Source organism: Neophocaena asiaeorientalis, unplaced genomic scaffold, assembly GCF_003031525.2.
Source record: "Neophocaena asiaeorientalis asiaeorientalis breed wild unplaced genomic scaffold, Neophocaena_asiaeorientalis_V1.1 scaffold59, whole genome shotgun sequence".
NCBI classification, from domain to species: domain Eukaryota; kingdom Metazoa; phylum Chordata; class Mammalia; order Artiodactyla; family Phocoenidae; genus Neophocaena; species Neophocaena asiaeorientalis.
Window position 1 is genome coordinate 15,486,785 of NW_020174268.1, and position 14,477 is coordinate 15,501,261.

The 14,477-nt window shown below is 40.4% G+C and overlaps 1 protein-coding gene across 5 annotated transcripts in view; it reads right to left on the minus strand.

Annotated features, from left to right (window-relative positions):
• The window catches only part of FRY (FRY microtubule binding protein), a 323,296-nt gene that overhangs the window by 19,640 nt on the left and 289,179 nt on the right, over positions 1 to 14,477 (minus strand). For 4 of the 5 annotated variants that reach the window (XM_024755579.1, XM_024755578.1, XM_024755577.1 and 1 more), the window contains 4 exons: positions 8,707 to 8,907; positions 7,993 to 8,151; positions 4,786 to 4,952; positions 3,399 to 3,588 (listed from right to left, as the gene is read on the minus strand). In XM_024755579.1, coding sequence (XP_024611347.1) covers positions 3,399 to 3,588; positions 4,786 to 4,952; positions 7,993 to 8,151; positions 8,707 to 8,907 — 717 coding nt within the window. The other variant, XM_024755580.1, reaches the window with a different exon arrangement.

Genomic DNA, 14,477 nt, shown 5'->3' on the forward strand with positions numbered 1-14,477 from the left:
GTGGGGGGGTGATAGAGGCAGAGTGAATGTCTTAAGTGAGTAATCACCCAGTGTGAACAAAGTTTCTTCCTAAAATGTCATTTCCCAATGCGTGGGTGCTCATATAATCTTTTAAATAAATGCTGCTTTTGCTTTTTGCTGATTGGCGGCGCCAGTCAGCAGCCTGAGTCTGCCTAGTGTGTTTGTCAGATGACTGAGAGTTTCTGAGATTATTTCAATGTGGGTGAGAAGAAAAAGGTCATGAGATATAATCTGTTTCCCAAGATCACAGCTCCCTGAGATAGAGCACTAAAATGGGCCATAAAGCCTCTGACGAACGAAAGAGTAAATTCATGGGACCTGTCTCCCTGTGAGAGCGCCTCTGATTAGGAGTCTGTAACTGTCCGATAGCTTTGCGCACATCAACTCATCAATCCTCACAACCAGGCGAAGGAACTGAGGTTAAGAGAGGTTAAAGGACTCAAGGTCATGCAACTAGTAAGTGAAAGAGTAAGGATGAGCTTGACTTCTAAGTTCATATCCCTTCCATAAACCTATAATGCTTCCTAAATGTTACTATTCCCCCTACACTGCCTGAAGAAAAACCATAATTGGGAAGAATCTGACTCACTGGGCCTGTGTCAGTGCCAAAATGAGAACATTTTTAGCCCCAACTTCCAACACACAACATCTTTAACAAAAGGAACAAAATATTTAACCAAAAAATAATTCTGGTTGTAGGAACTGGCTTTCCCCCAAGAGATGTCGTATCTTTTGAGTTGGAGAATCTAACCCACGAGAAATCCTCTCTGCCCTGTTATGGGGAAATTAGCAGGTCCCCAAAACAGCAGCAGGCTCTTGGTTCCTTACAAGTTATACTAGAAAAATGCCTACCATGTTGCATATTATTTATTTAATACCTCTGAGAATCTTGTTATAATACATAACGTACGTATGTCTTTCTGGTGTTTTTAGTTTTACGTGCAATTAAAAAAAAAAACTCGACAGAATGTCGCTGCTGAAAGGAACAGGAAATGCCACGTGTCACCAGCTAGTGGAGTGGCAGAGCCAGGAGTAGGATCCAGGTCCTGCAAATACTTTGGTTTCTTTCCATCTTACTTAAGGATATGGAGAGATCTGGGCTCACTTTTGTATTAAAAAATTTTTTTTGGCCGTTCTGAGCAGCTTGCAGGATCTTAGTTCCCTGACCAAGGATCGAACCTGTGCCCCCTGCAGTGGCAGCATGGAGTCCTAACCACTGGACCACCAGGGAAGTCCCTGGGTTTGTTTTTTATTGTACTGAGAAGCTAGATCTTTCAGGGAACTTCAGAGCCACATATGACTTCCATATAAAAATATCATATAATTTGGTGACACTGTGTGATCAAATGACAATATTCTAACAGGAGCAGCAGGAAGGAAATACACTGACTGAGACACTTGCAAAGCCACCCAAGCTGGACCTTTAGAAACCATTTCCTTGTTTTTAAAACCAAATTATTTTTGCAATTACCTGCTCTCTACCCTGTCCAAAATCCAACCAAATACAGGGAAACGTGGTGTCCAGACTCACAGGAAAAATGTTAGAAAACAGTAAACAGCCATGGTGAGGACATGACGAAAGATTAACAGACTGCATGTCTGAAATGTGTTTCATTTCCAGCATATTGGATTAATACCGACTTTGCTACCCGTGCTGCTCTCAATCACAGAGCATTTGATGGTAGCTGAGAAAGTTCTTAAAGCTAAATGTAATATTAAAAACTGAAATAGGAGGTACACATTTGTATTATTATTATTGTGGATAAGCTCCTTAGAAATTGGTCCAATACGCTGATGAAAAAAATCCAAACCCCAATTGTACCTCCCAGGGCCCAGCCCCACGTCCCGGCTCACATGACAGTCTATTGCCGTAATGGCATTAAGTCAGAAACTGTATGTTTAAGATTTACATTGAAAAGGTTTTTTTTTTTCCCCATTCATTCTTTCTGCATTTACTGAGCAGCTACTGTGTGTGAGCCACTGTGTGCCAGCTGCTGGGGAATCAAAGCAAGACACCATTACCTGCCCTCTCCCGGGAGACAGACACCTAAACAAGTGTGACAAGTATAACAGATACAACTACAATTGGCTCGGGATCCTAAGTGTGTGTGTGGGGGGGCAGGTAGAAAGAGGTAAAGGAAGGTGTCATTCACTGAAGTGACAGCCGATCAGGGATTTGCATGTCATTGGGAGCACAGCTGTGGGAAAAGAGGGGATGACAGTTCTCGGCAGAGGGAAAAGTACTGCTCAGGACTAAATAAAATTGAGCATGAAGGGTCTAGCAACTGTAGTAAGAAAAAATTACTACAACAGGCAAACTTAAACATACATTATTAACCATTATTTTCAAATTGACTTTAGAACAAAATAATAAATTACTTTGCTCCTGAATCCTTAACAATTAAATTTACCTCAAATGGTAGCTTGTGGATAGTTGTTGTTTTAAAATTTCAGTCTGGCTTAATGTTAGGGTGTTTCTGGATTCTTATCTTTCAGCAGCCCATTGTTTTCTGTCTTAAGGCTAACAGTCCCTCCAGCCCCCAGTGCATCTCAGACACCACCTTAGTTTTTGTCCATTCAGTTTTCTAACAGGTCTCACGAAAAGTAAATTGAAAACCTTGAGAGACAGCAGCATGAATAACACTCAGAATACTGAGAAACTAGCTCTGAGTACTACTGGTATATACTTCTCCTAAATGGAAGGGCCTCCAGGCTCAAAAACCGTGTTGACTTTTATGTTAACTAAATTATGGCTTCCTGAATTTGAAATCATTTAAAGCAGATGATCCCAGTTTTTTCATTTTCCACCTTTTATATAATTCCTCATTTCCCTGCCTTTCCCATGGCTCTTCCTGAAGGAGATCAGAGGGCTCCATCCCTCAGTCCAACTACGTTACCTTGCCTCTCTCGTGATATACTCAGCAGAACTCAACCTCTAGAAAAGTTTCACTGGCTGGCACGTTGAAGGACTTCATGGTGGGGAAAGATAAAAGACAAGGAAAAACACAGTGAATTAAAAAAATAGAGGAGAGGTCTAAGCGGAAAGAAGAGATGGAGGCTGGGCTTGGCAGAAGGTGCCACCCTGTGGTCCTAAAGACCTGCCTGCCTGCCTGGGACTGACGATGCCAGTGAAAACCAGAGTGGGGGAGCGACGGGCACAGCACGGCGGCCTGAATCCCTGAGCGCAGCGTCTCCACAGTGCCAGCCTGAGAAGGCTGAGTAGATGAAGGTTGAGGAGAAGAAAGGATGGAGTCAGAGGAGACTGAAGGATGTCAGGAGGACAAAGTAGTATAAACCCTGCACTTAACCCCTTCAGCTGGCTCCCCGAAGAGACCGCAGCCCCTGCGCATCTGTGGCCCCCTCCGCGGGCGCCGTACCTTGAACAAGGAGGAGAACACGTGGAACGTGTACACGGCGCAGGAGCCGTCCGAATCGCACAGCAGCTGGTTGACATGACTGCGCCACGCCTCCTCCGCGTCGTCACAGGCCGCAGGCTGAAACGCAGCGAGGATGGCCGAGAAGAAGGGCGAGGGGGGCGGCGAGACTCCCCTCTCCCCTTCTCCAAAGCTGGAACGAAGGCAAACGGCAGCGTCAGGAAGTGGCGTCCTCCTCTCCTTTGCCAGCCTGTGTTAGTTCTCACCCTGAGGCACCCATTCTGCCCACTCCTCCCGCTGGGGTCGCTTTGGGAGCCTGGCTCCCATTCAGAGGTCTCTCCAAGATTCTTTTCTGACTCTAGAAAAGAGAATTTTCACCTGTAGAATTTCTGGGATTCCTCCCACTCAGATTTCCTTTATAGATTCGGTGCCTCTTTTAGCCTTCAGTAACTGCCCCTCACTTTCCTGGACAGCCTTTCCCCGCACACAGGATACATTCATTCCTGTGCTGTGGCCCATTGCAGTCCTTTTCATTTTTCAATACAATAAGTGATAAGTAAATTTCTGAATCTTTTCACTTTTCGTTTGTGGAGGGACAGTATTAGTGGGTGCAGATACATAAATGCCCAGAAGAAAAGGGCAGACAGAGGAAAGGAAATGAAAAAAGAGAAATGCAAGGGGAGACAGAGAGGAACGAAGAAAGGAGAGAAGAATGAATGAACTGTGAAAAGTCAAAGTTCTTCTCTAGGTATCACCGTAAGCTGTTTCTCTGATGGACGGATATGGGTCACCATAACAGAAGGCCTCTGTCCAGCCACATCAGAAGCGTTTACTTCATTCTTATTTTCAACGTTCAGAGGAGTGATTTTAGGATTCTGACTTTCTTCTCCTAAAGTAAATCTGTAGCATTATTATTTGTGATTTATTCTAGATGCCACATTAGTGGGGTTTTAAAAAATCTATCCTCTTTATATTTTTTCCTATTTGTATTCTCTGACTACATCTCACTTGTCTCAGAAATGTCAGCCACGAGGCTGAAAGCCACCCACTTAAAAAAAGAGTAGGTATTTGGTTTATAAGGGGCCTCTTGTTCTGGTCTTTTAACTCAAAATGAAAAGAACTCCCTATTTCCAAGCCTTGCCAAGCTTGCTTATTTTCAAAGCTTACAAGACCATGTCCCCAGGCTCCCCTCTGGCTTTTTACGTTACTCCAGGGCTTTATGGGTTCCGCATAAGGCCCTGCTCTGGGGTTGGAGGATTCCCACCCGCCAAGAGCCCTCCAAGTTATATGTCCGCTTGGACTCCTTTGTTAGGAAGTCCCAGCAGCACAAGCCTGACATTTAACTGGAGTGAGAGCGAAGCCAGTACGATGTGCCCTGTATACTCTTCACCTGGCAAGAGTAAACTGGTCCAGTGCTCGACTGCCTTTTTCTTCTGCCTCGGTCATATCCAGGCTAAAGCTATCGCTGCATTCGAAAGTTGCCGGGAGCTCGTTGATGGAGCTGGAAAGATCATCCTCATGCACGGTGGTGTCCTCCGCCTCCTGGGCAGCGCTGACCTGGGAACATAAAAAGAGAAAAGAATCCCCCCAATATGTAAGACTATCCATAGGAAAATCTGCAATCCTGAGAGTATTAGAAATTGGGGGCATTTGTCTTCTAGCTACGGTAGAGTCAATTTCTATAACTGAGCTCAAGAATTCTCTGAAGTACTGTTCTTTATCTTCTTTTCAGTCTTTTCCGGGAGAGTTCCCAAAGAGGCTCTCAGTAGATTACCATATTTGACCCACGCTTATGAAGTATAAAATGCTAAACTTGGAAGAGACCATAGAGACCCCCTGGTCCAATCTCCATATTTTATAGATGAGGAAACAGCTGCTCCACGTGGGAAAAGGACGTGCCTAATATCAGGTATATAATCAGAGCCAGAGCTGGGACTAGGGACACCATCTCTGATTCAGAACTCTTTTCATTGTACAACCCCAGTCTTCTAAAGCAAGTTATCTGGAGTTAACTCTCCAGTATATTATATAATATGTCCAATATTACCTATGGAAACTAGAATTTAGAATTGTCAGTGCCTGGCATAATAAAGGCTCCAGAAGTGTCTGCGGTGCTCACAAGTGATCCAGAGTTATTCACCAAGCCTGCCACGTTGACAGGCCTTTCCATGCTGAAAATCCTCCGAGATCCATATACACATATGCTTTACTCTTGGGAATATCCCTTGAAGATAATAGATATGAGAGGCTGCTCTCACGTTGCTATAAAATGTAGAATGATCTGTGAGATGAAAGGGCTCTAGGGCAGGCAGAGCTGGGATCACCGAGGGGCAGGAAAAAGACGTAGCAAGTCAAATGGAAAAAGAGGCTGGGCTTGAACCTGGGCCAGGGGGAAATCATCTGGAGAACTGATTGTTCTTTGGGAGAGGAAGGAAGGCAACTGGATCACAGAGCAGAAGAGGAGAGGAAGAAATCACACATACGTGGTTCAGTGAGTCATTTTCTTAAAACAAAACAAAATCAAGGCGAAATAGATGTATATATGAATTAGAGAGTTATCGTGGGCGGACATCTGGCTGCCCATTTAGTATTTTGAGTCTAGGATTAAATAGGGAAATTAGAAATGTTTACAGATATGTTAGGGAAATAGGTTATCTCATGTCTTTGAAGGAATTGCTCATAAACACTGTGTTTCAGAGGCGTATCCATATCTGCTGCTTCTTATTTATTTTATTTTTATTTTTTAATCTTTAAAACATTTACTATTGCCATTAAAAAATATTTAGTTTCTGTCCAGTTAGAATTTCATTAATGGTCCACTTCATATAATTTTTGTTGTTGTTAAAAACTCATTTATCCTTTACCCCAAATTTTGAATGTAAACAGTAACTGTCTAGGTTGATAGCCATGCAGTTAACCAGCTTAATTTTGGCTAGAAGATTCACTGCTTTCTTGTGTCTGTTGAGTGGGCAGAGCACTATATTTTATTTTATTATTTATTTATTTTTAAATTAATTTTTATTGGAGTATAGTTGATCTACATCTTCCTGCTTTTTAAAACTAGAGTGGTTCCAACAAGACTGCTGACTGGCCTGGGTTATTAGTGTATATAGACTTAATCTATTAGGGGTGGGCTGAGTTCTTATAAAAATATTTTCTATTTTCTCTTTCTGACATCACAGATACATCAAACATTGTAGAAGCCCAGCTGATGTGAAAAACAGATATAGCTTTTCAGAAATTAGACTCAGCCTTTCCTTGACAGAATTCCTTGATAGATTTCTGTGTGAGTCCATGAACATATTACTCCTTAGGCAATGCTTTGTATAAGGAATTATATAACTTAGCATTCAAAATAGAAAAGTTGAGAAAATGACTATTGCAAGACTGAGAAATAATAAATGCTAATAACTTCACATTTATTTTGTGATGTCCTTTCCATGAAGTTTAATCTCAGACAGTTTTCTTTCTGGCCCCCTTTTTGGCTAAAAAAGGACTCTGCTAATTCTAAGACTCCTGAGCATAGTTCTTTTGCAATGGGGAAGTCTTAGAAATAATTATTTTTTAAGCTTCAATATTTTTAGGTGATTGCAGTTTCATTGGTTGCCCTTGGTTTAAAGTAGATTAGAGTTTGCTAGATCGCAGACATATTTTTTAGCACACCGTAAAAGAATACAGAATAGCCAGTATTATATTTTTCTAGTAGAAGCATCAGAAAGAATATACTCTTGTAAATTTTTTTCTATTTCATTTTCTCCTTAAACTTATACCACCACAACCAAACTAAAGATAAAGAAAACTTTATCCTAACAGCAATAGGTTATTTTGGTATTTCTAATATAAGAAAATAAAATTCTGTACTAATGGGCATTTATGCGGGCACATATGTGAACACAGTGTGGGAGTTGACAGTTTTATGGACAAGGTCGTTTATGGGAATATTGATAAAATAAACCGTGAATGAAATACACATTTTTAGATTTTTTTTTTTTTAAAAGCTGACCTTTTAAATCAGGAAATTGTATCCATTTACTTACTTTTCTCCTCAGAGAGCCTGGCCAGGACAGTTTTGTGCATAATACTGTGATTGATATTGAAAATTCTGATAGTCAGCCAAAGGCGAGAACACAATCAATGTACAGGTTGTAAAACTGGTTCCTACATGGGAAAAAATTTCCCCCCGATGCACGCATACACCCACACCTCACTTAGCAGATTGTTTTATAAAAGTCTTGACAAAGAACAGCAGTTTCCCAGTCTCAGCAATCTCCGACATATACCAATTTGTTTTGCCATTAATCAAATGGCAAAACACGAGCAGTGTTCGTGCTCTATGGAAAATGCAAAATGTTTCATTTTAAAAGGACCTCAAATCAAATCTCCTTCAACCAACAGCAAGATGGCTACTCAGCTCTGTGAGAATAAAGCAACTTCAAAACCTAGGTTTAGGGGCACAAACTCAACTACTTCAAAAAAGAAAGAAAGAAAATAAAGGTAGTCCCTCCACTTATAACCTGCTAAGAATGCTCAGAGAATTGGAAGTACATTTTCTTTTTTTAAAGAAAACTACAGTCAACGATTGCCAAAATCTCTTCACCTTTGAACCCTCAGAAATCTGAAGATTATTCATATCAGGCAGAGAAGCGTCAAAGCTAGCCATCCTGGTGTGAAAGGCATGAGGGTCAGCGGGGGTCATATCGCAGGTGGTCGTGAGTTCCATGGGATGAGTCTCTTCAGAAGGGGAGAGATTCATGATCTGTTGAGAAAGCATAGGAAATAAAACAGAGTGTGGCGTTCCCATTCTTCAAAAGCTCTAATTATTCTTTACATAAGAGTACAAACCAGTGTACAAGCTAGTTTTTGGTGGACAGGTAATAACTGTTTAACATACATACTTCACTGTCATTAGAACTTAAGCACACTAGCTGGCAAGGCCCAGCACTGAACAATACAAACACCCCTATTTCCAGATAACCCCATCAAAATGTCTGTGTCATATTTCCTCAAACTTCAGATGTCTGAGGAATTAAAAAAAAAAAAAGATTTCAGCATAATAAAAGTTTTTTGGGGAAAATCTAGGCCTGAACGGATTTGATGGCATTCAGGGCTTACAAAAACCCCAGTGTTTGTTTCCATTTGCAACCTACAGAGAAGAGACCGGTTAGAATCAGACACCACCTCATGTTTCAGAGTTGAGTTTAGCAGCTGTAGCAAGTTTCTTTAGCTGCAACTGGAAACTGCACTACTGCTTGAATCACAAAAAGAAGTCTCCCAACGTCTTGGGAAGAGTAGGTGGAGAGTTCCTACTTACTAGGTCAGCGTGCTCCAGGATCTGGCTGGTGGTGAGATCCTCCTCTTCGGAGGATTCATCGGAATCCTCGTGGTTCATTTTATTTAGGCTGGGAGAACTTCCTGAGAGCTGGCGCTCCTCCAGAAGCTGCATATCGCACTTGTCCAGACTATCCAGAGAACGCCTGCGGACTCCCCAGTTGAAATTGTCCATACTCTCGCCCTGAAATCACACCATCAGCTGCTTTTTTAAGGCCAAAGTCCTCCTGCACTCACGCCTTTACACAGTCGATTAGCCACAGCTTAGTAATAAAATTTTTCATTACGAACTCTCAAGCCCTCATGGCCTTGGGCACCAAACATTTTGCTTACGTGACGTGAGAAGTAGTAAGAAGCACACTGTTTTCACCAAAATGCGTATTAAATCATAGGCAGACACGATTCTACACTCTACTCTGGCACAGTGGGCAACATCTTGTGTTTTAACAAGCTGATTTTGGGATACTCTATAAATGATCCCTGTTAACAAAAATCTGTCAGAACGAGACTGTTAATATTAAAACAACTTCAAAAGAGATGTTCCCTCCCCAAACCCCGCCCCTGTTTAGTACTCTTTTCAGGAGAAGAAGTAGGAGCTCCACTTGTGGCACGTTCCACACCCTCTGGGTATTAAGTAGAAGAGCATTAGGTAAACATTCCAGGCTGTTTCTGCCGCAGCAGTTTTCACGGATGAAATGCAGCGTTAAGGGGTATCAGAGAGCAGCTGGGCACAGTCGGACAATCATGCACTACGCAGAGGCCAGAGCAGCAAGGCTTCAGTTTTGTTTTAGGCTCATCTTTAAATAATTGTCCCAATATGGAAAACAGGTCCTTCCCTAGACCTGAACGGACTGACTCGGTACCAAGGATTATTGCTGAATTGTACATTTGCACTGAGAACTGGGCTAAGTGGCAATGTAAAGTGTTACATAAAGATTTTAGATACAGCGCAGACTTTCTCTCTACAAACCATCAGATATTAAATAAGCTTATGTGATGCACATAAATTTTTTTTTTGAAAACCAATCTGGGTTTTATTTTTCTCTAAGATAGGAATAAAGCTAGAGAAATATTACTAGCTCATTGGTGAGCAAATTTTAACCTAAACACATAGGTAATCTGAATAAAATCTAGCACAGAATCTTATTTATATTAGTCATTTGAAACACTGATGGTTCACTGACATAAGTAACTTTTTTTTAAATGTGACGTTTTATTTATTTTTATTTTACTTTATTTTTTTTGTATTCTGGCCATACCGCATGGCATGTGGGATGGTTCCCCGACCAGGGATTGAACCTGGGCCTCTGCAGTGAAAGCACCGAATCCTAACCACTATGCCGCCAGGGAACTCCCATAAATAACTTTCTGATGAGAGCTCAGTAAATAGCATAATAATATAATTTCAGTGAGAGATGTAAATTACTATTAAAATTAATGAGCATTAAATTTATTAATTTTCCTCTGATTTTAAGGGTCTATTTTTTTCTGGCTCCTAATGAAATGAATCTTACCATTCTCACAGATCTCTCATATAATAGATGCTTAGCTTTTCCAAAGTCTGTTTTGGCTATTCATGGTGGAAGGCAACAGGTAAGAATCCTGAACACATTCTGGATATGATATGGAAATTAGCATTATTCACCCCATTTATGATTGTTCTTAGGACTGTTTGATTATAAGACTCAGAATATGCTTTCCATAGTTTATAGCTGTATTTGTACCTTTTATCTGTAAGTGCTGTGATAAATTACCACCAAATGATTTTTTTTCCTGGTAGAAAAGGCTGACTGTTGTTTTAAAATAGCTGTTTCAGTGAAAAATAAAAAAAATGTGGAAGAGGCAAGAGTTCTAGGAAGAAAAAGAAAACTCAATGTGTGAAGAAACAAAGAGGGTAAAGAAAAATGAGATAACAATACGGAGAAAAAAGAATGTAAAAGTTACCGGGAAAAACGTACAACTGTAAAACATAATTCACAAAACAGATTCTCTTCTACCAAATCAATGGATGGGTTAGATGAACTACCTCAGGCAGCAGTTCTGGATGTCTCCCACACTGAACCTGGGTTGCACTGAGCTTGCAGAGAAATACAGACACCTAGGGCCAGAGAATGCTACACTGGGTATAGATTGCCATTGCTGTTAATTTGATTGCAGCTCAGGTGAAGATCTGAATCAATCAGGCATGGGAACTGGGAGTCAGGGAAGTTGTTCTTGCAGGAATAATATCTGGGTGTCTTGCAAGAGGATGCAATACCTCCATTAGAGGCAAAGATGTTGAAACTGTTTCCTTGGTGGTAGCTGAGGGGTTGAGATGGAACAGTAGCCTAGCCTACGTTAAAGTCGGTGGTGATTAAAAGTCAACTGGGCCTTCTCATAGCACAGGAGTACCCCTATTGGCAGAGCCACCTTCCAACTTCCCCACACCCAAATGTCAGATTTGCATTTTATGTTACCTACAAGGTCAAAAGCCAAAAGAGTGTTTCACTGATTAAGTGAGATTTTCTATGTGTGAGAAAATTTAGAAGATGGCTAACTATTCCTGATGGACAATTTGCATATGTCAGTTATCAAACTTAAATAACCACTCAGGATTTACACTGAGATGAGAAAGTATTCACGATTGAATGTTCCAGAAATGTTGGAAATCGTATTCTTTGATCCTGGAGTTCCAAAAAATAAGAATTATTGTTGAAGGAACTTGGATGGTCGAAATATGTTCTCCCAAATGTACCTACTTAGAGTAAGTCTATATGACATAGATACAGGGTGATTATAGGTCAGTTTGCCCAGGATAATGCCAGCTTATGCCTGTTGTCTGGGTGTAATTATTACCGGGCCCCTTTTACTTGAAAAGGGTCCTCATTTGGATGAAATTTTATATAGTCACCATCCAAAGATAGCTCCTAATTCCTGGAAAATAAAAGGGATTGGCAGTATATGTGGTATATTGTTAGATGCAGCTTCTTGATTTCACTTTTAATAAAAGAATTTAACAGCAAAACCAATCCAGCTGTGCAAATGCCTATTGAGAAATTATAGGATTCCCATGGATCATATTTAAAAACTCACTCCCTCTCAAGAGATATAATCATGCAACTTCCAGAACTAAACATATAAAGATTTTAAAACTATCTCATATTTATACTTCAGAAAATATTTCCCTTGTACAGCAACCAAGAAAAATACTTCTATCACACACATCTCAGTGTAAATGTGCAAATAGGCAGACATACTCTCGAAGGGGGGAAAAAGCAGTTATGCAGTTATAAATCTGCAATGATGCAAAACATCTAGTGCATCTGAATTGAAAATAGCATCGTCTTACCTGAAGTTCCTGTGTAGCAGATTGAATGGACAGAAAAACAAATAAGAGGTCTATTTAAAATGATTATATTAGATACTCAAGTGCATTTGTCTTAGTTTTAACACAACAGCAACTAACAGTGCTAACGGTATATACGTCAGTAGATGCAACTTAAAGAAAAAGACAGAGATACACTAACCCCATAAAGAAAAATTAGTATGAAACACCGGAAATTCCAAACCTCTTAGCGGTGGATGATGTAGTTGGTAACAAATCATAAATACAATTTCTGAAATAGCTTTCCACTTCAGTGACAACTTTGGTCTCCTCAACACTTTTTTTTTTGGAATGCCTAAATTTTCATTTGTGAGAAAATCGTGAAATGTCATGGAAAGACTAATGAGGGTCATCAGCTGGGGAAAAAAGGTGGCATCACCTGATCCTGCACACAAAACCAGAAGTGTTTGTGATCATGATCTGTTTCACTGCTGAGGTGCATTAATAGCAAAGACACAGCACCCTTTAAAGATTCTGAGAAGTTCAAAGGCAAACCCTTAAAGATATTAGTCAATAAATTCTGAGACTATTTAATGAAAAGGAATAGACATGACAAAAACCTTGTCTTTTTTTTTTTTTTTAGTAAATGTGTGTTGATCTAGAAGCCAAATATGCTTACCTTTCGCAGATGAGGAAATACTGAAATTATTCACCAAAGACAGTACAAAGGAACAGATATTTCGAATGCCTACTACCTGAAATTATGCTAAAAGCTTTACATAGGTCATCTTACTTGATCCTTACGTCAACTCTATAGGCAGGTATTATCACTCCCATTCGATAGATGAGGATGCCAAGAGAAACTGCATCCAGGCTTGAGCTGGGTCAGTGGCAGAGCTGAAAGTCAGAGTTGGACCTGCCTGACCCCAAAGCCCTTACATTTTCACTCTACCACTCTGTAAGCTCGCAAGAATCCCTTATTATAACCTTATTGAGAAGTTGCAAAATATTCTCAAATGGTTAATTTTATTTGGATAAAATATATACTTTCACATTCTTGAACTTCTTATAAAATATTAATCATACAAGATAAAATAATCACTATGATTTTTTAGTTCTTGTTGGCTAGGACAATAGCGAGAACACTAGAAGAAAGGCCTAGTAATCATTATTTATTGTCCTTGAAAAATACCAGTATAATATTTATTTTCAAGTGATAGGCATCTATGGTTTTCCTTACTTTATTTTGATAGAAGTTAAATTTGTTAGTTCTGAAATTGTTTCTGATTTCTCTGACACCATTCCTCCTAGGTCCCTTCACATAACACATTTTTCTTTGGCTGACACTGAAAAATGATGCCTCTCGTCTCATCAATTTTTCTCTCCATAGTTTAACCCCTGAAGAGGGTGCCCAAGCTTGAATTCTAGCCTAAGAGCAAAGATTAGGTCAGTTGCTCAGACCAGGAAGCTAAACTTTTGACATTCCATATACCTCTGGATCATTTCGAAAGTATTCAAAACAGCTGTATTTTGCATTAGACTTTTTAAACAATCCTCACCGCATTTAGCAATTGATTTCTTTATCACTAATTATGGTTAACCGTCGGAAAACTCTGCCATGCTTTTTACTGGCTTGAGAACAATTCAAGATGAAAGCGTACACATTTTAAAGATGCCTTGCAGTTGGTGCCTTTATACTCTTAAAGGACTGGATCTGCTAAACTTGCTTCCAGGGAAAGAATTGGTAAAGAAAACATTCTTCATTCTGAGAACATGATTCTTCCTTGCTGGCACAGACAGCCAGGGTAGTCAGCGGCCAGCAAGGACAAAAATAGAGCTCAACAGAGCTTGTCCAGCTCCGTGGCCTTGCCGTGACATAAGTGGATTGGTCAGCAATCATATCCTTTTAGGGAAGGTAAGCAGTTACTTGAGCCATCATTTCCCACAAGTTTATTGTTAAATTAGGAGGTGCCTACCTGCCACAGGATATGATAAACTTTGAATTTGAGCCTCCATTTTAACTGTACGGCTAGCAGAAAGCCCTTTCTTTGTCTGGGAAATAGAGTGTGCTTGGTTAAATGTGAGCTGAAGTAGGTGGATCCCACCACCTGCCAGGCTGGGTACCAGGCTTTATTACAGATGCCAACCCCACTTCAGGGAACACAGTGTCCGTCCCAGGAGGAAAAAGCCTGCCTCTCAGCTGGAACATGCCCCTGAGCTACCGAAATGATGCTTCTCCTCGCAACCCCAGGTTTTCAGAAACATGACTCATAACGGAAAGGGTCTTATTACCGTGATTATCATTCAGATAAACAGATCTGTATCTGCCTGTTGATACTTGAATTCAGCTACTCCGGGTGTCAAGAACCAACTGAAAGCAGAGCCAAGAGCTCTTGTACGTTCAATCTAGTTTCAAGTTCTGAGGATTTCATCAAACGGCACAAAGATGC